The sequence below is a fragment of the Colobus angolensis genome, unplaced genomic scaffold, assembly GCF_000951035.1.
Source record: "Colobus angolensis palliatus isolate OR3802 unplaced genomic scaffold, Cang.pa_1.0 Scaffold129, whole genome shotgun sequence".
Lineage (NCBI taxonomy): Eukaryota > Metazoa > Chordata > Mammalia > Primates > Cercopithecidae > Colobus > Colobus angolensis.
The window spans coordinates 1,196,264-1,220,349 of NW_012114141.1; the positions used below are offsets into that span (position 1 = coordinate 1,196,264).

General features: G+C 38.2%; 1 protein-coding gene across 3 annotated transcripts in view; it reads right to left on the reverse strand.

The window, feature by feature from the left end:
- NEK11 (NIMA-related kinase 11) overlaps positions 1 to 24,086 on the reverse strand; it is a 339,525-nt gene that overhangs the window by 272,741 nt on the left and 42,698 nt on the right. For all 3 annotated transcript variants that reach the window (XM_011933680.1, XM_011933679.1, XM_011933681.1), the window contains exon 3: positions 13,761 to 13,926. In XM_011933680.1, coding sequence (XP_011789070.1) covers positions 13,761 to 13,926 — 166 coding nt within the window. The remainder of the gene's footprint in view (positions 1 to 13,760; positions 13,927 to 24,086) is intronic.

The window sequence follows — 24,086 nt, forward strand, 5'->3', positions numbered from 1 at the left end:
TTTTTTGTATTTTTAGTAGAGACGGGGTTTTACCGTGTTAGCCAGGATGGTCTCAATCTCCTGACCTCGTGATCCGCCCGTCTCGGCCTCCCAAAGTGCTGGGATTACAGCCGTGATCCACCGCGCCCAGCCATGCTTAAGTATATTTTTACCAGTTAAAAGAAACCCTTTGTGACCCACCAGCTGATGACAACTAGATCTTTCATGATCTAGAACCCACTGAATGGGTCTTTTGGAAGCAACACCAGAGAAAGACTGCCCTTGAGACTCACTGAAAGGGACCATACCAAGTTTGCCCACCACCCACACTACCGCAAAATTTCAGGGCCTCAAGCCTTGGATCCCTACATCTCAACTCAAGAGAGCCCCTCCAGACTCTTAGGACAGTAAATCCACTGGAGATCTCAAGGTAAAGCTGACTAGGGAAGCTTTTCCCTAGTCATGTGATAATTAAGATTTCAGAATTGACAGCTTTTGCAGGGAACTAGACTGAATGTTGACTATCTCATGTTAAACCTGAATCCCTATATGATCTTAGAGATATTCTAGTTCACCATGTAACAGATTTCATTAATATTCCAAGTGTGACTATTTGTTCAAATTGCACATCTGGGCTGGGCGCAGCGGCTCACGCCTGTAATCCCAGCACTTTAGGAGGCAGAGGCAGGCAGATTACCTGAGATCAGGAGTTCAAGACCAGCATGGCCAACATGGTGAAACCCTATCACTACTAAAAATACAAAAATTAGCCAGGCCTGGTGGCACACGCCTGTAATCTCAGCTACTCAGGAGGCTGAGACAGGAGAACTGCCTGAGCCCAAGAGGCAGAGGTTGCAGTGAACCGAGATCATGCCACTGCACTCCAGCCTATCCGACAGAATGAGACTCTGTCTCAAAAAAAAAAAAAAAAAAAAAAAAATTACTCGTCTGGTTCTTTCCATAGGATTAGGTTTTCAGATTCATATATTCAGACTCTTGTTTAAATCTGAGAGTAGGAAAAACCTATATTGAGGGTTTTGCAGCTAAATTATGCCGGAAACTAAGAAAACCAAAAGAAAGGTAAAATTTGACAGTTTGTAGACAACTTTATAACCCTAATCCCTTAATTGTAAAAAGTCATCTACCATACAACGATTCCATAATGAACCCTTGGATAAATACTACCAGTGCTTCCCAACTGGTGATTTCTAACACACAACGTATCACACAAGGAGCTGTCTCTTGTGCCCCTCCAGGATATATTTTTATCTGTGGAGGATTTAATGATCAACCATATGTGCGGGCAACTCCTTGTCTCAAGTGGAAAATAAGGGACCAATGTGGATTAGAGATTCTAATAGTACCACTGTCACTTCATAAGCAACTGGAAACTGAGTATTGGTCTATATCTCTTAATTTGTGACCCAGATTAACAAGAAATTGTGCTTGCTTCGGCAGCACATATACTAAAATTGGAACGATACAGAGGAGGTTAGAATGGCCTCTGTGCAAGGATCACACACAAATTCATAAAGTGTTCCATATTTAAAACTAAAAATAATAAAGAGGAATTTTCTGGCAGGCTTAAATTGCTCTAAATGGGCATCTTTTGTAGAATGGTTCTTCCTTGGTTTGGCATAAATGTATATAGAGTTATCATTAGAAATCTGTCTCAAATATTAGCTACTATAGCTGACTCTATTGCAAAGGCTATCATTGCCCAGAATTCTTTATAAATTCTCTTGCTAACATTGTTTTAGACTGCTTTGGACTACTTGTTGGCTGAACAGGGAAATGTGTATGCAATGGCTAACACCTCATGCTGCCCTTTCATAAATATGTCTGATATGGTAGAAACCCAGTTTTAAAAAATCAACAAACAAGCTACTTGGTTAAAACAAGTAGATTCCTCTTCTGGCTCATTTTTTGATTGATTTTATTCTAATTATTTTGGTTCATGGTAGACTCTGTTAAGGAATATACTTCACTCTCTTAGTATTATCCTCCTGATAACCATCTCAATAGTCTCCCTGGTGTGCTATATTCTCTCAAGTGTCTTAAATGCTCATACACAGCCATCTGTTGTACATCAAATGGTTTCACTACTGTTAAAATAACAAAAACACAAAAAGAACATAAGGAATCATTCAACGAGACTGATGCCATGAATGATGTATTTCATACCAAGACAAAACAAGTCCATGACGATGGTGACAGAGCGGCATCAATGTCCAATTTTAAGAGACTGACTAAAAGGAAGATATTGTTAAATTAACTTAAATTTGGACTGAAGCTGCCTCCATACCTGGCATTCCTGTGCAGCAAATTTCACCCTAATTTAGTATGTAAACAAACTGATACACAGAACAAATAGCTGAGTCTCAGCCAATCACAGGAAGCCAAATCATCACACCATGCCCAAATAAGGCAAATGCCTAGCTGTAGCTAATCAAATGATTTATCTATTTTGCTTTTGTGTCCATCCTATAAAAGCTCATTGCTCAGGTTGCTGGGCAGAAAGAGCTCTCTGAACTTCTTCTAGTTCTGACGTTTGCCCAATTCAAGAATTCTGTGTGTGGGTGCTCAAATAAACTTTGGTAAATTTATCTAAAATTTTTCTTTTAACAGTTGTAATACTAAAATTTGGAGACATTTGTGCATTAAAATCGCATTCCTTTCAGGAATTTATCCCCAAACTGCAATGGTGCTTTTCACATCCTATTGTCATTTTTAAACTGTGTTAAAGAAATACTAAATTCTATACATTTTGTATCAATTTCTTTCTTTTTTTGTGAATGAGCATAATTATGTTTTCCGGGTTATCCTGCCATATGGAAGCACGCTCTCTGAATGACATTTATTGTTGGTCTGACAATCACCTGCTAACATTCTTTCAAGTGGAAGGGGAGATGCAGAACAACAGAGATGGGTAAAAGTTGTGTGTGTGTTTCCTGCACTGATATTAAATGCCTGATTTCCTGTAATTAAATAAATATATATTTATTTATTGACTATTGAAGGAAAAAACCAGAAAAGGGCCTTCAATAATAGGTCTCAAAGTGAAATGTCCAAAGGAAATAGCCAAATTCCCCCTTGCCTTCTGGGTAGAACTTTCAAAAGAAGAAAGGTACCTGTTGTTAGCATTAAGCAAGGGCTATGTGAAATCAACAGGAAGAGGGAACACTGAAAGATTAAATTAATCCAAGATCTGTGTCTTGTGCTCCTCAAGTTATTCTTCCTATTTCCATTTTACATGTTTATCCTCAAGAAAAACTATCTGTCTTGCACTTACTGTGTTCTTTAATAAACACAGCCAGATGCAGTCACTCACATCTGCAATCCCAGTAACTCAGGTGGCTGAGGCAGGATGATCACTTAATGCCAGGAACTTGAAACCAGCCTGGGCAACATAGCAAGATCCCATCTCTAAAAACAATTTTTAAATTAGCCCAGCCTGGTGCCATGCCTGCATTCTCAGTTGCTTGGGAGGCTGGAATGGGAAGAGCATTTGAGTCCAGGAGATTGAGGCTGCAGTGAGCTATGACTGCACCACTGCACTCCAGCCTGGTAACAGAATGAAACCCCAATCTCAAAAATACAAAAAACAAACAAACAAACAAAAACCTCTGATTTTTCTAAGGATTTAATTATGATAGACAAGTCACTCAAAGATTTAGACACAGCGAATTATGATTTGACACAACAAAGAAATACAGTTTTTAGTCTGATTTTAACTCAGCAATATGAAAAGCATTACTTTCTTTCTCTAAGCTGTGTTTAAAGAAAAAAGCTAATGTTTTTGATGAAATGTAATACCTTGGTCTAAGAAATTCATATTATAACATCTATAAGTTTTCTTAACTTTGTCCTTGAGAAATATTTAATAGTGACTTTTATTGCTAAAATAACTTTCATGAAAATGTATTGACTTTAACTGACCCAAAATTAATATTGCCCTAAGTCTATACAGCTATCAAAAAAATGTTTTTCTTCACTAAGATTATCCCTTGAAGGTTGCAATAAAAGATTTGATATTAACTTCTAAGGTTTTCAAAATCTGCAACCCAAACTGCAACATTTGATGGATTAATAGTATCTCCTCCTTTCACCATCCCAGTTAGCCAACGACAGATTGACTTTGAAATGCCAAGGCTTTAAAGAAATGAAGAACAACCCAAATATAGTGTTCTCAACCCCACCTTTGATTGTTATTATCAAATTTTAAATCCCAAAATGATTTGCTTTTAAAAATTAATCCTTGTATTAACATTAGCAATCAAAGCACTTACAACCTTAAAAGACCAAAGAAAAGCATTCTCAGAAGCCTGAATTTAAAACAAAAACAAAAACAAAAAAATCCCTGCAATGTTTAAGGCTAAAAGGAGCTTCAAAAGTTATTCTGTCCTACTTTTTATTTTAAAATGAAAAAACGAAAAAGCTTCCCTTATCAATTCACTGGATTGACAACTTAAAATGCTATTCCTTCATACCCTACCATATCTCCATTAAATAAGCATCATTTCAGTGGACCTCAAATATTATGCATCAGAATCTTCCAAGTTGCTTGTTTAAAATGCATATCCCTATTATCATAATTATCATTATCACTATCATTATCATCAATAACTCCAACTCAGTAAGTGCAGATTGGGTGCAGTGGCTCATGCCTGTAATCCCAGCACTTTGGGAGGCCAAGGCAGGCAGATCATTTGAGGTCAGGAGTTTGAGACCAGCCTGGCCAACATGGTGAAACCCCATCTCTACTAAAAACACAAAAATTAGCTGTTCATGATGGCACACGCCTGTAATCCCAGCTACTGGGGAGGCTGAAGTGGGAGGATAGCTTGAACCTAGGAGGCAGAGGTTACAGTGAGCCAAGATCCCTTCACTGCCCTCAAGACTGAGCAACAGAGCGAGACTCCACTGCAAAATAAAACAAAATAAAATAATGAAAAAGCTTCCCTTATTAATTCACTGGATTGACATCTTAAAATGCTGTTCTTCACACCCTACCATATCTCCATTAAATAAGCAACCTTCCAGTGGACCTCAAATTTTATGCATCAGAATCTTCCAAGTTGCTTGTTTAAAATGCACATCCCTAGACATTATCAACAATAACTCCGACTCAGTAAATCCACATAGGCCCAAGGAATCTGTATTTTTAACAAGCATCCTTCGTGACTCTAGTACAGGTGGTCCATGGAACAAACTTTGAGGCATGATGCTAGGCAATAATATAAACAGGCCATGTGCTTAATATTTAGCCTGTCAGTGGAAACATTTTGTTTAATAGTTTGAAGAACTCCAAAGGCAAAAGATGTACTTGGGAAAGGCAGGGTTGAATAAGAGTCATTTTACAATAACATGTTTTTGAAAGCCTGTTTCATTACTTAGGAGAACACCAATAAATGGAGGTGAAGGCAATGGGGGAGGAAATCCTTTGTCATTATATTGTACAACCCGGGGACATTTTCCTACAATTTTGGAAGTGCACTTTAAGAGACTGCATAAAATGTGGGGGAAATGTCAAGCCACATTATGCTTTTAAAAACAAAACAAGAAAAAACAGCTTCTAAATAGGTACTGAAGCATGCCATGAAGTATTATGATTTTCATTTCTAATAATATAAATGAACATCTTGAGTTTAGTTAGTATTTTTTAAAATTCTTTTAGAGATAGTATTCTTTTTGCTGAGGTAAATGTAGATGAATAAGAAACGTCAGAACTTATTCTTAAGTGATGTGAAATAATGTGAAATAATGCTTTTATCTATAAAACACAGGGTTTTTTAAAAAAAAACTATTTGAAATAAATTAGTGTGATTCTATTTTTAAACATTTAGATTTATATAAATTAATATGATAGCCAAAGTCTTACCCCAAATATCATAAATTCTACTGGGTTGCAGCTTGCTTTCTATTAGTGCATTAGTGCATTTCTTTTAAACGAAAGTAGTTTTGCTTTTCAATTGTTAGATTTAACAATTTTAGGTAAAAATCAGTGGTCTTATTTTTTATTGTTTTTCATTAAAATGTTGAAATATTTCATAGTTTAAGAAAGAAAGTAAATGGAACAAACCAAATGACTTTAATTTTGATAGTTATAAAAATCTCAAATGGATCAGTTGAGGTATATAAAAACATTAGACACTCATATTATTTACAGCCTTCCCCAACTGAACAAAATCTAGACCCACAGAATTGACACAGGATAAATTCAGGGAGGCCTACCTACTCCTAGATGAAGCTGCCCAGGAAAACCAGAGGGCCCTGATGGTACCCACCACTCTGAAAACAATGCTTAGTTCCTTCAATCAGCAGCAATCCCAGCAATGCAAACCACTGAAGACAGTCCTGATGTGTGGACAGCCCCACTGTGTGGATGCCCGATTTGAGCTCACACTAGGAAGGATGATCACCAATCAGTGTCACAATGTCAATATTCCAGGGGTATTCCTCATCTATAAATGACCAATTCTGGGGGGTGGGGTGGTCCCAAACAGGTTTCAGGACTACGAGCAGTGGCTGTGAAGGACGGAAAAGGATTTGTCTCTAATACTAGACACAACACACCCAATATGAAGTTCTCTAAGGACCCTCTGAGAACTAGTAAGCCTGGTGGCTGCACATCATTGCCAAATTTACTTGTAATAGTCTATTGACACCCACTAGAGATTCAAGATTGCAAAACTCAACCTACTTACTTGGTTCATTCAAATACTTTTGCATAAACAAGAAACATACGAGGAAATTTCAAATGTTCTGTTTTACAGTACAATCAGATTGGAAAGTACTTGCCTCAAAGTTACTATCAGGCCTATTAGTGTTTAAGAATTTGCGGCCGGGCGTTGTGGCTCATGCCCATAATCCCAGCACTTTGGGAGGCTGAGGTGGGTGGATCACAAGGCCAGGAGATGGAGACCATCCTGGCCAGCATGGAGAAACTCCATCTCTACTAAAAATACAAAAATTAGCCGGGCGTGGTGGCACATGCCAGTAGTCACAGCTACTCAGGACGCTGAGGCAGAAGAATTACTTGAACCCGCGAGGCAGATGTTGCAGTGAGCTGCGATTGCGCCACTGCACTCGAGCCTGGTGAGGAAGCGAGACTCCGTCTCAAAAAAAAAAAAAAAAAGAATTTTCATATTTCTTCCTTTTGGCATGAATCCTCATACTAAAGGCTGCACACCAATACCCAAGAGGTAAAAACTAGCTTGCCTTCTAGAAAATAGCTGGAGGGCAGAAAGGGGGGTAACAATGAAATAACGAACAATTATAATAACTTTCATTATTGAGAATCTACTAGGAGAAAAGCTCTGATAGTCACTTTTTCAACATTCATTATTTCAAATCCCTATAAAAACAAAATATATGTTATACTCTCTTAAGAAAAACAGGTCAGAGAAATGAAATAAGCTGCTGAAGGAAATGCACAAAGATTTGAACAGAAGATGCCAAAGTCTACATTTTCCACTATTTAAAGCCCTATCTAGTCTTCCATTGAGAGAAAATGAAATTGTCATATCAAGAGATTAAAATTTTGCATTTGTGTACAAATAGTTTCTATGAATATGTATATGTATTGTAGAAATAGAGATGGATAAAGACACAGAAAATAATTGAGAGTAAGCCAAGAAAAGGAGCAGCTATCCCAATACCCCTAGTCTTAGTTCTGCCCTGGATGTAACAGTCAGAAAATTACTCCACTCTCTGGGGTCCTGTTTCTTCATCTGTAAAATGGAATTAATAATCAAGAATTTACTTCTCCTCAAAAAAGGATAGGGACATGTTAAAAAGACACAGGAACCAACCTGAAGGAGCCCCATTAGCCAAAGTTGGAACAATTTGAGCAACAAAATAAACAGTGATGGTACTGGGTGATAACCCATATAATATTTTAAAATCCATGAGTTCATACTAATATAAATAAATAATTGAAAAAATACATGGATGGAGGAGAAGCAGCAGCTCTTCCTTACAGGGGAATCCCAATTAGTAAATATAGAAAGAATGAGAGAAATATATAATCACAATTAGGCAAAGACTAGAGAGTAAGAATCGCCACAGGCAACTTCCACTGAAAGAGACTAAAATCAGTGAGTGAAGATTTGAAAAGAAACAGGCTATTATTAATAGAAAACTCTCAAACTATCTTACTCAGGATATTTATCAATTTCAAAGGGAAAAAATAAAAACTTTACAGTGAAAAAACCCATAAGACAGAATCTTAACCAAGTGATCAAAGTTAACACCATCAGTAATGAGATACAGCCTGTACCCCTTAATATGATGTACTGAGAAGAATACAATACTACCATTGCAGTAGTCTTGCCAAGAATATGTAACCTCAATCTAATCATGAGAAAACATTAGATAAACCCAAACCGAGAAACATTCTACAAAATAGCTTGCCAGTACCCATCAAAAGTGTGAAGTTCATAAAAAACAAGGCAGGAAAGGGAAATTGTCACAGATTAGAGGAAACTAAAGAAATAGAACTAAATGTAATGTAAAATCCTGGATTGGATCCTAGAATAGACCAAAGGCATTAAGGGGAAAACTAGTAAAATATTAATTTTCTGGTTTTGATAATTAAACTATGATTATGTAAGTTGTTAAAATTAGGGAATGTATTTAACTGCAAACGTATTACAATTAAAGGTGAAGTATTGGGTTCCTAAATCACATCCCATGCTTTTCTATCTCTGAGTCTTTTATCACATCATTCGCTTTAGCTGAAATGTCCTTGTTCTATTCTTCTTGGCCAAGTCTTTCCCGTACCGTGAACTCAAATAGAATGCTAGCACCTTCATGGTTCCCATGGTCAGAAGTCATTTTTCTCCCCTATTACTCCCACAGCACTTTAACCACACCCTTACCGTAACACGTACCACATTCCCCCTTGTATTATAGTAACTGATATGACTCATTAATCCTGCCTGACAAGATCCATTAAATATTATCATATTATCTCTGTTATGCCACACAATGACTATAATTGTATCTGAAACAGACCTGGTGCTCAGTAATGGCTTTTGAAAAGACCCTTAATTACAATTGCCATTGTGAACTTCAAGTTTGTAAGGCATCAATAAATAATCCGGACTGCCGATGTATTCATATGCAATGAGAGCTAGAACTGCCAAGGCAAAAGGGAGCTCACCTCAGGTTAGCCAGCATATTTTTTCCCATTAGAGGAAGCATATATGGAAAGCTAAATTAGGATCAGAAGGTTGCTGGGGAAGCAAGGAGAATAAGTTGGGCAATTTTCATGAATAGAGCAACAGGCTAAATGGCTTGATCATAAAACTACACCCACTACAGGGCCAGACTCTCCTGTTCTCAGCTCTGGGCCTCATCTTTGCTTACTGCTCCATCAATACTGACAAATTTTTCCTTTATGACTATTTGTCTATTTCCACCCTAACTATTCTCTCCTTTTTAAATTTTTTTTATCATTTATTTTGCCATTCTCAGCCCTGGCTGCATTTTAAAATCACCTGGAGAACTCTCAAAAACCCTGATACCTGGGCCATTCCCGAGGACCAATTAAATCAGACTTTCTAGAGGTGGGTCTCAGGCCTCAGGATTTTTGATAGCTCTCCAGGTGATTCCAAGATGCAGCCAATGTTGAGAACTAGTACTATATTGATAAAATTTTTGCTTACCTATGTTAATATCACCAAGCAGAAAACAGACAAGTCCAACATTTCCTGCCTTTTTCCCTGATATCATATGTTCTCTCCACCTCCCTCTCCTGAGGATATGTGATCTCACCTGTTCTCTAGTGTGTCTACTAATTTAATGCCTAGGTTTCTGGAGACGCCTTGTCTTCACCCAAATGGAAGGCTTTCGGGCAGTATCTCACAGGCCTCCAGGGCAGCACATTGTTAGGTCTACCAGCACAGTAAGGTAGGACAAAATACTTTTAACATATACATCAGGCAGAAGGATTCAGTATTTTATTATTACCATCGGTGTTTGACAGAAATGAGGTGGGAGGCAGCTGGAACCAAGAGGTAAAGAGTACATCCAAAAATGTCTTGAGTGCTAACTTCTTTGTGGTTCACTATGTGGGTCCACGATGTGATAGAAAAATGAATCAGAAAAAGATCAATCCAACATGCTGAGAATCTGACATGGTTCATACGATGTAAACTGTGCTTTGTACCATGAGAGATAAAGATGCTATGAGAGTTGGGGGGATTGGGATTGGGGTGGGGAGTGATTTCTAGCCAGGAGATTATAAGTATAAGAGGCTTTGTTTATGGGAAAGGCACCTTGTTTATTGGAACCTTTGATTATGGGAGAGGGGGTGGCATTTAAGCTGGGCCTGGGAGTCAGGGTAAGATTTGAAGATGTGGGACTAGGAGGAAGGGCATTCTCAGAGGATATGGCCTGAGCAAAGATGAAAAGGCGTGAAACTGTGGAGGATGGGCAGTAGTTCCATTTCCTTCCTACATGGAGGAAAATAGAAGACATTAATATTTGAAATATTCTGTCATTCTGGTAGTTTTGTAACTATTCCCCATCAAAGATTTGGTTAAATCTTGACCAGAAATTATGAGAGTTCAGTTGTCTGATGTTTAATACTCATAATCTGATGTATGTGTCCAAAGGGTTGGGTAGTAGATGCAGAGGCCTCACTCATGCATTTATATATTTCAGTCTTGAAAGGCCCCAAATTAAATTATAGAAGAGGGAATCTGGAGATAAAGAGATCAGCCATTTCAATGGTAGTGATAGCATTTTTCTATGAGGTGCAATTTTGGTCACCTGCCATTTCCTATACTATTATTTTACCTTAATAAAAAGAAGATAACACCAGCCCTGTGCAAGTTAAGAGTAAATTTGGGTCTGATGATGAGAAATATCTCTGTTAACAAGAACAGAGCAATCTGTGCAAGACACTCCTCAGGAGTCTGGGGAAGTGGCAACCTGCCAGCTGAGCGGCACACAGAGCCCAGGCGGCCCCACAGCTGTCTCTCAGCACAGCCAGCAGCCATTACCATGGCAACAGCCCCTCCCAGGAGAGCAGCTCAGCCCACTGAAACCATCCATCATTTAAAAATCAACACAGATGATTCCGGATGAGATCCTGTGCAACAACCACAAAAATTTTATAGAACTGTCCTTTCTAAGGACATAATTCAGACAATATAGACTGTGAATTCGATGGGTGATTCTCAAAATTCAGTATGCTTTGGGCTCATTTGGCGGGCTTGTCAGAACACAGATTGCCAGAACCCCACCCCCAGAATTTCCGATTCAATGCAGCTGGCTGGGGTAGAGGGAAAGAATTCGTATTTCTAGCAAGTTCCCAAGTGAGGTTGGTGATACTGGTCTGGGGTCACACTTTGAGAACCACTGGGTTACATACTAGCATTGTATCACTGTTGATTTCCTGATTTTTGATTACTGTACTATGGTTATGTAAAAGAATGTCCTTGGTCTTAGAAAATACTCAAAGCTATATTATATTTAGGACAAAGGAGTACCCTGTCTGAAACTTATTCTCAAATGGTTCATTAAAAAATGTAGATAGAAAGATAAAGCAAATGTGGAAAAACAACAATTTGGGAATCTGGATAAAGGGCATACGGAAGTTTATTATGTTATTCTTGTAACATTTCTGGTAGTTTAAAATTACACTAAAATTATAAATTTTTTCAATTAATACAGGGAAAGTTATAGCAATATATACCATGTATGTCTAATACAGTAGCGAGAAGCCACATATGGTTATTTATATTTAAATTAATTAAATTTAAATAAAATTTAACATCCAGGCCCTCAATTGCACTATTCACACTTCAAGTGCTAAAGAGCTATGTATATGACTAGTGACTACTACATTAGACAGCAAAAGTATAGCCCATTTCCATCAGCACAGAAAGTTCTGTGGAATAGTGCTGACTACAGTTTAAAATATTCTAAGACATGGAAAGAGTCTTTGAAAAAGTCAATGTCCTAAAAGCAGCAAGAGAGATAGCAGTAACAGTTTAAGCAGTATGAGTCAGTTGTTTCTAAAATAACAGTTTATTAACTGAAGGAGGCTAAAGAAGAAATATGATGAAATTACAGCAGGTGGATCATAGTATGCAACATATGCATATGCAAGTATCTTTAGCTTTGCATGAATTGGTGACATATTTGCCAGAGTAACTATTCAATATCACTGGTCACACCTGTCATCATCTTACTGATTTTCTCAACAATCCATTGGATGACGGACAAGCAGATATCCAAATGACCTGGTTCTTCTCCACTTACCCTCTGCCCTGTCCACTTTCCTCCAAGCAAAGCAGGGTTAAGACATAGATAGGAAAATACCCAGCAAGGCCAAGGCTGACCTGAAGGGGAATGGCCAAGACATGGAATATTTCAAACTTGTTCAGATATTTTAACTTGGCTATTGGTTTCATTTTGGGTGACACATCAGCTAATGTGTAAAGCAGGCAAGGTTGTTTTCGCTGCTATCCCTTCTCCTTCTGAGCTTCTTTTCTTTCTCCTGTCTCTTCTTTTTTCTCTCTCAAACAAATGGCACCTTCAAGTTAGGTCGAGTTGTCCAAAGTTTCTGGCCCAAACAGGACTGTCGTCTACTCTAAAGAACATCTTTTTTTCCTCATGTCTTTTGGGCTCCAGCAACATCCAAGCGATAAGCTGACTTCATCCTAAAGTATGAACAGCACCAAATTCTCCCAAGGTGCATTTGGCTAACCCTAGCTTCTATAATATTCTGGGAGATACTTTTTGAGCATAGTCATCTTTGGGTATTCTCTGCCTGACCCAACCCCTGTCAGTCCCCTCTCCATAACCTCTCAGGAGTAAACACACAGATCCACACTGCAGCTACACATGTCCATTTTCCCCTCTCCCACTTCTCTAAGCGGCTTCACACTCCCTTGGGGCTCAGTAATTACACAGCTATTACTTGGACAGAACTCAGAGCAGTTGGAAAAATTGTAAATACCTCAAGCTATAAAACACAAATTCATAAATATGAAGAATTCTTGCGGGGAAAAAAGCCATACTTCCATTTCTAAACTTCCGCTGAAGAAATTAAACCATAGAGTTGGAATTCAAAACTCAGGACATGTACCTCTACTCTAACCAAGCATCTGTTAGAGCATTTAAATGTCCATCTAACCATCAGACCATTCTAGAAGGTCTGCCCCTCCCCCATCAAAAAATTGTTGAAGCATTCTTCTGCAGTAATTTCTCCTTTTTTGTTTTTTTGTTTTTTTCTATCACCCAGGCCGGAGCACAACGGCATGGTCACAGTTCACTGAAGCCTTGAACTGCTAGGCTCAAGCAATCCTCCTGCCTCAGTCTTTTGGCTAGCTGGAACTACAGGCTCATATAACCACACCCTGCTAATTTTTAAATTTTTCTGTAGAGATGCGGGGCTGGGGGTGGCGGGGGGGGGGGGGGTCTCACTATGTTTCCTAGTCTGGTCTCGAACTCCTGGACTAGCAATCCTCTCACTTTGACCTCCCAAACTGCTGGGATTACAAGTATGAGCCACCACACCTGGCCTCCTCCTTAAAATATATTCGTTTTTACTGAGTTTGCCAGTGGAGGGAAAAACCCTTCCCTAGAAACAAGTTTTGTCAATTATCTACAGATAATCATTCTTAGCTGCAAGACATGGGATCCCAGGTCTTTATAGTTCAATTTATGGTTTGATAATTGGACTTTTAAGATCTCTTTACAGAAGGCTTTTTACCATTCAGCATATTTTTATAAAGACTTCCAAGAGAAAAGGAGAGTCTCACCTCACAGTACTCCGTGATAATGCAGAAATTATCTTGCTCCATAAAACTTGCATGGAACCTGACAATGGCTGGGTGGTCCAGCTTGGAGAGGAGCTGGGCTTCCAAACTGGCCTGCACAGTTTCATTTGGATTTAGTTCTCCAACAGATACTTCCTTAAGTACCTTTCTGCAGTCAAAAAAAATTTTTAAAAACATTTACAGCCGAAAAACACATTTAACAAATATCATCAAGGGGTACAGAGCCACTAATTAATGCCCAGGTTGTGACCTACTCATATATCTGGTATTGCCTATTATGACACTGTGTCTCCTGGTGGGACCTGGGCCTGTTTTCCTGTCCTGCTTCCCCAAGGCCTCTGACCTCCTCATCTGTGTACCCTACCGTTCTATAAGGGCAGACATGGAACTAATCTTGAGCAATATTGCTGGGGTGGCCCTTCCTCCACCTCTCTAGATGTTTCAGTGTCTCTTGGTTTCTCTTATAGTTATCTATTTCTGTCTCTTTTTATGTGTGTTCATACACACACACACACACACACATATATATGTAATCCATCACTCTCTCTGTATCTTATTCTTTCTTTGCCTCTTTCCTTCTCTGTCTCTGCCTCTTTCTGTGTCTCTCTTTGCCTCTGTGTATGTATTTACACGTATTTTACACACACTCACAGGCATGCTTCTCTCTCTCAGCTTAAAGTTTTCCAAACATATTTACTTAATATCAGTAGGAGCAATATTTATTTATTTTCTTTTTAAAACTATCCTTGGCATATCCTACTTTATTACTACCAGTATTTAAAAGGAAAAATTAACTAAAAACATTAATAGAGATATTTAGTATTTCTAAGATGTATAAATGAAAGAGCTCATTAAATCCCCAAGCCAGTAATTTAAAAATTGTGATAACTCTGTGAGGAATAGACCAAAACATTATCTCTTCCCATCTAAGAAAAAAAAAGAGTCTGATAAACAAATCAATTATAATACCAAAGTGTAAACTAGACTATAGGAAAAAAATACCTTAGAACACCAATTATGTTTGCAGACACAGTCTGTTGATTATAAGGAAGCACTGGCAGTTCATTAAGGCAAGTTCAGCAGGACCTGCGCTAGAAAACATTTTACAAAAATCTTCCTTAGGAGTAGCTACCTATGCATGTCAATAAAAATGTATTATCGTAGAAAATTTCTTTAGGCCCTTTAACCAGCTCATAGATTAACCATCATTCTCCAGTCCTTCCTAACAGATGCTGACAGATGCCCTTGCCACAGGGAATGCCTCCAGCTAGTAAGCTCTCCTTGACATGCCCATGAACTTCTGCCCTCCCAGTTGAGATGTGTGCTTACCCAAGTCATTGTGTTTATTCCCAAGTCTGCTAATGCCAGTTATGCTCATCATTGTAAATTTATGACTTCAGTATAACTTAAATGAAGAGTGAGCGTGAGAGTTATCTCTGCTAGGAAAACTAAGTCAAATGAAATCCAAAAAACTTGAAAATAAAAAGTTGCAAAAATAAAAAGCTGTCAAGTAATTGAAAAGACCGTTCTGAAAAGGTTAAAAATGTGAAATCTAGTATTCTAAATTCAGATTGTTACAGAAAAACAAATCTGGAAAACTAGGTCCTAAAAATAATATAACAACAATATATATCTTATGGATGTAGTTTATGCAAAAAAAAAAAGATGAAGAAGCCTCTAACCAGAGGACATTGGACACTGACTATACAGCCAAAAACTGGAGAAAATGTACAATGATATATTTTAAGTTGATGTAAATGTTTTAATTAATGTCATTTTATTTTAAAATTGTTTCCTTTTTTTAACCAAGTACCAGCTCCAATCACATTGGAGAGAAGAGCTTCTACCATTCTTAAAAATGTGATTATATTATTAACTTTTCAGTAATTCAAACAAGCCTCTCCCTCTGTTTTACGATAGAAGAACCGTAATATCCTCAGGCATTACCAGAGGTAGAGCTTTCTTCTTGTTTCATATTCAGGGTCTAGAAGTTTTGATACTGCAGTCAGCACACTATTGTATAGTATTCCCCCATACCATTTCTCAGTGAGAGACTACAATCAAAATAAATAAATAAGTACATAAAATGTAAAAAACTCATTACAATTCTAAATTAGGAAATCCATCCTACAAGCTGAGAGCCTAAGTAGGAAAATGTAGAAAGTGCCCTTATCCTATTCTGGGGTTGGGTAACATTTGATTTTTTTTTCCCCAGAGCAGTAAAAGCTAGGTTAAGTTTACATTCTCCAAAAATCTCATAAGGAAAACCTTCTAATCCAAGATGACCATTACTGGAAGTCACTTCCCCTAAAATTTGAGTCCCCTAAAATTTGAGTCCTTTAATATTTTATTCACTTTAAATGTTCTCCATGGTCTTCCCATTCTGAACTCATCTCATCCCCAAAAGACACCAACAGCAGGCACAAGCTGCTTCCACAGAGGAGGCCAATTTGCATTAGAAAGGGCAGCTCTGCCTCAGGAGCCTCAGAGGCAAGGACTCCACTATGCCATTAACAGGTGTCTTTCAATGTGACTGCAACATAGAAAGCTGGAACACTTGTCTTCCTTCCCCTAACAGGTGTTTTCACATTAGTTTCAAACACATTAGTTTCTTATTAAGTAGGCTCCTACTTAATAAGAAGTAGATTCTAGAGAAATGCCTGCTTGGTAGCATTCTGTAAAGACTGTTCTATCAAGAATTTGGTTTAAAATGACCTAATGTTATTAGGAGTGGCATTTCAGACTGTTAGTATAACCAAAGAAGCTTGAAATGACATACAAGACTATGTTTTTTTTGTAACTACTGAAGATTACAAAGCAGCAGGCGAAGCACAATGACATCTTCGTAGAGCTTTTTCAGTAATTTACTGTACTCCAGCTAGCATGCAGTTATAAAAGTCACAGTGGTTAAGCTTGACAATATAAAGTCTTACAAACTTGCAATATTTTCTTGCTGTGAAGGAACAAATGCCATAAAAAGCTTCAAGATACTTATTTTTCCTTGCAAACACCAACTCTTGTGCAGCAGAGCATGAGATTTTACATACAAAATGTAACTACCTGAGCCCCATCTGGCACCCTGATGATAAAGCATAACCCATTTGTCCACAATTTAGCAGATGAAGGGAGGGCTATTAAGACAGGTGATATCTATTATAATCATATCGTAGATGATGCAGAGACATTCACCTTCCTTGCCTGAAATCACGTCACTGAGCTGACAGAGGAAACTCTCATTGCATATCACTTAATACGAGATCCATATCAGCCAAAGACAGCATGGAAACTGACCAAGTCAGGGACAGCTTGTTACTTGCTCAGTGATTCCCAGTCTGTCACCCCTCCTAAATAACATGACAGACATTTATTTTATCAGAGCCTCAACTCAGGAGAAATTTCATGCCAGTAGCAAAATTAGGCATCCCTTGGAGACGTACTCATTTTGCAAACTTCCCAAGTTACATGCTTTATTTCTTTCTAGAATCAGCAAACTGACAAACTTTGGAGAATAACTTTGGAGATTCGGGATAACTATGGCTAATTTCATTCCCTTGAAATTGGCCTACGTTTTGTAGAAATGGGGAAGATGGTATCTTTGAGATATTAATTAAGGGCTATTTTTCTCCAAATTTTCACATATCTTTTCACATTTTCCCCATTCAACCAGCAGCATACACTGCTTCAGGAAAAAGGTGACATCACCACAGAGAATATGAGTCAAACACATGTCTTGAGTTTTTAAAGAAAAGACCAAGGCTAAAGAGAAAGGATTTGGAGGAACATATGAACAGTGAGTGGGTGAGCATTCTTCTGCCAGGTGAGAAAGAGATCTTTCTCTAGATCAGGGGAAGGGGACAGGGTCAGAGGGCAGGTAAAAAAATTAGGAACTGCTGAGCCCTTGAAAATAGTTGCTGTGCTGTCAGGTTCAGAAAGGCAACTAAAAAGAGAACTCTGAGATGGGTAGGAAGGTCTGAGAGGAAGAGACCTGTGCTCTCCCTCCAAAGTAGGGCTTAAAGGATTGCAGAACACCCACATTTTCTTATGTCCAGCAAGGGTAAGGAGCTGCAAAAAGCTCTCCAAGGGGCGTGTAAACAGATGGGCCTAAGAGAGCTCTAGAATCTCCGGTACCCCAGGAAGGCATGGGAAACAGCAGAAGGAGATGCCATGCAGTCAACAGCCATCTCAGTGAGGGCCAGTCAGCTGGTAGAACTGGAAACCTTTGCAGTAGAGACAAGGGTCCTTTCCTTTCTGATTTAACTATTAACATTCATTACAGGTAACTAGTAAATACCTACTACATGACTACAGTGTGGTGGGCACTGAGGAGTTAAGGTCTCTGCTTTTGTGTCTACTGGGAAAGATAGACAACAGGTAAATGTGCATGAATGTGTGTATATATCATGTATGGTTGTGTTTTTCAAAACTTCCAATTCCGATGAATGCTGTGAAGTTGAGGTAAGGATGTCTGAGGCCCTTCTGCTTTCAAAACTGTGACCCTGATGTGATCAGCAGCTACTGTACCCACTTGGCCTAAGTCACGGGAAATTTTCATTTCAACTTAAACAAATAACTTGTTGGCTTTGGATTTTGCTTTTGTATGTGTGTGTGTGTGTTTATCATTTGCCTATTTTACAAAGAGAGATTATCAAGTATAATCAGGAGTTTTAAGATTTTTCATCCCTCTAGGAAGGGAGGAATTATTTTTATCTGCCTTTCTTAAATAGGAAGGTCTCTTTTTTCTAATTTACAAGGAAATAGTTTCATTATAGAAAAATTTGAAAACACAACATAAGGAAAATATTACCCACAATCCAACATAGAGACCATCAGAATTAACATTTCTGTGTATTTCATTACAATCTTTTTGCTACATGTATTTCTTAATAGTAGAGACCAAACAGCTTACACAATTTGCTTACTACTGTTTTCATGAGACATTATGGTAGCAGACACTTGTCATTTGTGGCTGCCCACTTTAGACAGCTTCCTTACATTGTGGCAGATCCCTGGGCTGTGAGTCTTGCCTCCATTGGAGAGACAAAAACAGACAAACCAACCCTATGACTCCCAGCCTCCCTTGAGCTTGGGTGCTGATGTGTGACCTAGGTTCTGTCAGTCAGCTGCATCCAGCCAATACTTTGACGTGAGTGTGAGCTGCATCAAGAAACAAGGCGGCACAGGGTTTCCATTTTGCAAATACATGTATCATCAGAAACAGCATAGCCCTGAGCTTAAGGGCAGTAGGTCACTTCACTGGTGATGTTCTGCCCTCTAGCCTGCTCCCCCAGCCCTCCCACCACTGCTGTGAACTATCTATGTTCTATAACAAATCCTTTTCTGCTTAAACTGGCAAAGGGTGGCTGCTCTTACCTGCACCTGGGAGTCCTGACCAATGCAATTATGCATCACAGAAGTACTTTCAGGTGTTACCACAAATCACTGTAAACACTTTGGGGCAATGAAAGCCAAACCTCCAAAGGTCTGGCCCATTTGGTTCATTTTTATTTCCACCTTAGACTCTTCTAATGCATTTAACGCTGCAGTATTTCTTTCTCCATTTACAGATAGATAGAAATTGATGGTGGAAAACATCCTGTTTTAAAGTTATTTCATCTCTTTTAATATGATATATAACTTTCAAAAGTAAAGGGGCATGAAAAAGATATATAATGGCAGAGAGTAATGTTTATTCAAAAGTTGGCACATTGATAAAAATAATGGAAAAGCCAGGAACTAAAGGTACCTAAAGGAATAGCTGGTGGGGAAAAAAAAAAAAAGAGTAGAGGTTAGTAGCAAGTATACTACAGTATACTACAGATGGAGTTTCATTTTATTTCTGTTGTTTTTCCTTCCCTTGGTAAAACAAACGTATTATTTTTATGTCTGTGTCACATTAAAAGACAAAATTATTTTATGGGTTATCACCATATGCCATAATATGCACTGCTTTTTGTTTTTTAACGATTAAACCCGTAGACCTAGCTCATTCGGGGATTAGAACTCTCTAATTCATCTTGTCCATTCTATGCACCCCTAATTCATCTTGTCCATTCTACGCACCCCTGATCACAAACATGTAGCAGAGTCTTCGGACACAGCAGGGGTTAAAAGGGCATCATGGTGCAGTGCAGGGATGGCAAACTGTAGGTGCCCATGGCAGACATCAGCAACTGAGGAACAAACTGCCAAAGACTTTGAGAAAGGAAATCTCACCTTTCTGTTACTTTACCATCTATTAACTATCTTCTGTGTGACAAATACCATGCCATGTGCTGGAGATACAAAGATGAAAAAGACAAAACTCCTGCCCTCCAAGAAAGCTCAGTCCCATGGGGAGGCCACCAAGTATATAAATAGTTGGACAACTTCATGATAAATGATAAAATAGAGCTGGGGGTGGGCAGTGAGTATTCCTAACCTTTCTTTGAGGAGAGAAGAAAAGGCAAAATCTACGGACTAGAGTTTCAGGATGTTCACTTTTGCAAATGCAAACTGCTTTATACTTGCTACATTGCCTTTTCCCTGGGTGGATCTCAAGCAGCAAAATAAATGAATTCATCATTCTTTACTATTTGCCCTGTATAAATCAATATCCAATAGAAGAGTGTCTGTATTTGCATTACCTGAATAGACTATGAAAGCTAATCAGCATATGACTCTTTAAAAAAACTAGTTAATACATCATATATTACAATATTTTATATATGGTGTATTTTTCCTTAGAGTAAACACATACATACACATACACAAAATCACACTATACATTATGGAAAGTGGAATTAAAATGTTACAGGGAGGAGGAGTATTTTTTAAGAGATACGTAAAACTGTCAGGTTCATTAACCTCTCCTTCCTTCCTTGTTTTCTTTCTTCCTTCCTCTCCACCTGTTTATTCCCCATTTTTTCCAAAAAAAAATTGAAGCTTTACATAGCAAGATCTTTAAAATCAGGGTTAGGAACCCTCCCATTAAGCCATGCTTTGCTCCGGAGGACTCTCTTCATTTAGGTCCCCTAGAAGGCAAACCCCGAGATGAGGATTTGAATGCAAGTAGTAATTTGGGAAGTAATAGGGAAGTGGGGAAGTGAGACCAGAGGGGAAGGAAGCCATGAAAGGGTATATCATCAAGACAGTTACCATTGAGAGCAACTGGAGCTTAATTTGGTCAAGAAACTCTGGGAGCTAGTGTAGAACATTAACCTCAGAGTTCTCCTGCCCACAGGGTGAGGAGTGACGGGGCTGGGATATTAATCTGCCAATTCCCATTGTCCACTGGCTAAAACTGCTCCCTGGAAGTATTAATTCCTCCACTCTTCTCCCTAGGCAGAGCACAGAAAATCCTAATGGCTACAAAGAGCACTCAGGCAGAATTGCATGGCAGGCAGCTGGAGGCTGAGTCCATGCATAAGAAAATGTTAAGTGCCCAGGGGATACAGGCAGGACCCCAACACTGTCTTCCACCGGATAAAAATAAAGGAAATTCCTCTCATTTTTAATTCTGGCCTGGTTTCCCTATACTCCTGAAGATGGCTAGTATATAAAGATTCTTAGACAAAGTAAAATAAAGTGGCTTGAATATTCAGCAATGAAACTGCAAACCATTTATAACCTATAGACAAATTCCATTTACTATGCTTTTCAAGACTGATTTTGTTTACAAATATTTTAGCAGCATGTAAGAGTATTACATATAACAGGCAAATAATTAATAATACAGCTAATAAAGAACAAAAAAATAAAATTATTTCAGATATTTTTGTTTGGCAAACATGCTATTTCTGGCTGCTGTCTGGATTATATTTCCATTTGTGGTGACAACTTTCATGCAGTGTTTCAATGCTGGTACTATAAGAAATCATTGCAAGTTGCCTTTTAGTTTTAAGGAGCAGAAGAGGATAAACAAAAATTTTAGGAGTAGGTGGTTTGAAGACAAATATTGCATGAATAAAAAATATTTAATCACCACCATGTGAATTCTATGAGTTTTCCCATCTATATAAATAAGCAAAATATAAATGACTTGAGCGCATGTCTCAAGGCTGGCAATAGTGCTGGTGCTCCCTGGAGTTCTCTGCAGAGAATCTCTTGTGTCAATGCAAGAATAGAGCTGGCATCCAAATGGACCATGTCCTGCATTTCCCTAGAGGGCTTCTTGGACGTGACATGGAGAGAAGACAAAATGTCTGACCGCTGTATCCTACAAAGCCCCTCCCCAAGCACATAACCAAAGAGTTGTTAGCCAAGACAAACAAAAATGCATGAGTGCACGCTAATTAACTGGGGAGCAACAAAAGTCTGCATTTGTTCAGGTAGTGTTGGAAAAGCTTGTGCATTTGCGCACTCACAACACGACAGTCATGTCCTGCCCCCACCCCCATTTCTAAATCACAGCCGCTATAAAAGCTTCTGGGGCTGTCTCCTAGAAGACTGGGGAAAAAATTGCCCACCCCTCTTCTTTTACCTACAATATGAGTGGATTCCCTTCATGGAGGAGACAGCTTTCTGGAACTTCTTTTTATTTACTTCTCTAAAAGTTCTCTTTACCACCAAGGATGCCCTGGGTCAATTCTAATTTCCCCTTTAAAATCATATGTAGCTCCTCCTTGTCCCTGTTTTTCTCCCCTACACCCTGAGACAAATGGTCAAGCAATTCTATTTTTCTTATTTATACAGATGGGCAAAGTCATTGGATATAGTGGCTTAATTATTGTGAGAAACACTGATGACTGCCTACCCCACACAAAGTCATCCCCCAACACCCCTAACGTCATATGCTCTGGAAAGGAGGATCCTCTCCCTAGTTCCTGCAGTGAATCATGACTGGTCTGGAAAAGATGTTCCTCACTGATAAAAAGAGAAGTATGAGAGGAAACTCTTCTTTCATCCGCCTCTGCATGTGATCATCTGCTTGTGACTCCTTGAACTACAGCAGCCAGCTGGAGTCATGAAGTAAGCCACCCTAACATGACTGGCAGAAGCACGGAGAGGTAAGACAGAAGGCACCAACGTCCCTGATGATGTTGCTGAGCTGCTGAATTAGTCACCCAGGAAGTGCTCTCTCTCCAGACTTCTTATTAGGGGGATAAGAGTTTCTTATGGTTTAAGCCAATTTGATAGCATCAGCCATTTCCTGATACTAACACTTTGCTACAAGAAGTAAGAGGAGATGTTTAAAGAAGAGATTAGAAACAGAGGTAGAGAATGTAGTACAGTAAATATTCCACTCATTTGTAAATGCTTAAGGTTATAAAAACCCAAATGATAAAGTTATTTAGGCATAGCTATGCTGTATAAAAAGATTAGAAGAAAGGTAAGCCCTTTGAGAACTGGGTTATGTCTTATTTACTTAGAAAGCAGTTAATGAGTCTCCTAATTTAAAACATGTATAACTTGGCTCTTTTCTATTTGAGCATTGATATGAATCTTTTAAAAATCATGACAAAATGAACTACAGTGAATAACACAGAAATGAACCTATTGTGAGAAAAAAACTGGGGAATAAATGACTAAAAATTGTTATTAGTACATTTCAAAACTAAAACAACATATTTGTTTAATTTGAAAACACAATTCAAAATTATTTTATATAAAAAATTTTAAGTTATTTAAAAACATCAGGATTCAAAATTATTAAAATTTCACCAGTTTTATACTTCTTCCTTTAGGTGATGATATAGAAGTAATAATAGCAAACAGAAGATAATCTAAAATGAGAGGCAAGAAAGAAAACAGTAAAGCAAGGGAAATGGATGATTCACCAATCAAAAAATACAAAGATTTAAAAATAAATACTGAGTTGAAAAAGACCAAGAAAAAAAGAATTCTTAAAATATTTGGTTTTCACTCTCTCCTGCCAAAAAAGAAAATAAAAAGAAAGTGCACTTTATGAACAGTAATAAATATACCTTTTTCTATAGTTCTCTATAGATAGGATAGAGAGATAGGAGAGAAAAAGGTACTAAAAATGCAAGTTTATAAAAATTTGCTTGCTAACATACGTGCTGGAATAGCTTTGATCTGGAAGCCGAATTACCAACGGAAGCTGATAATAACATTAGCATAGACCAAAAAAATGGCAGATACTCCTACCTGGAAAAAAAGGTTTTGCTCCGATGTTTCACAGTATCTCAGAGAAATGATAACACCCATTGTAATGGCGTGGCCCAAGAGAAGCACAAAGCTACTCAATTTTCTTAATGTGTTCCCCATATTCAGCTTCTTTTCCAGTTTTGAAATGGATTTTATGTATTTGTAGAATTTTAAAGCTGGACAAGACCTTCTGAAAGCAGATAAAGCACCTCAACCAATTGA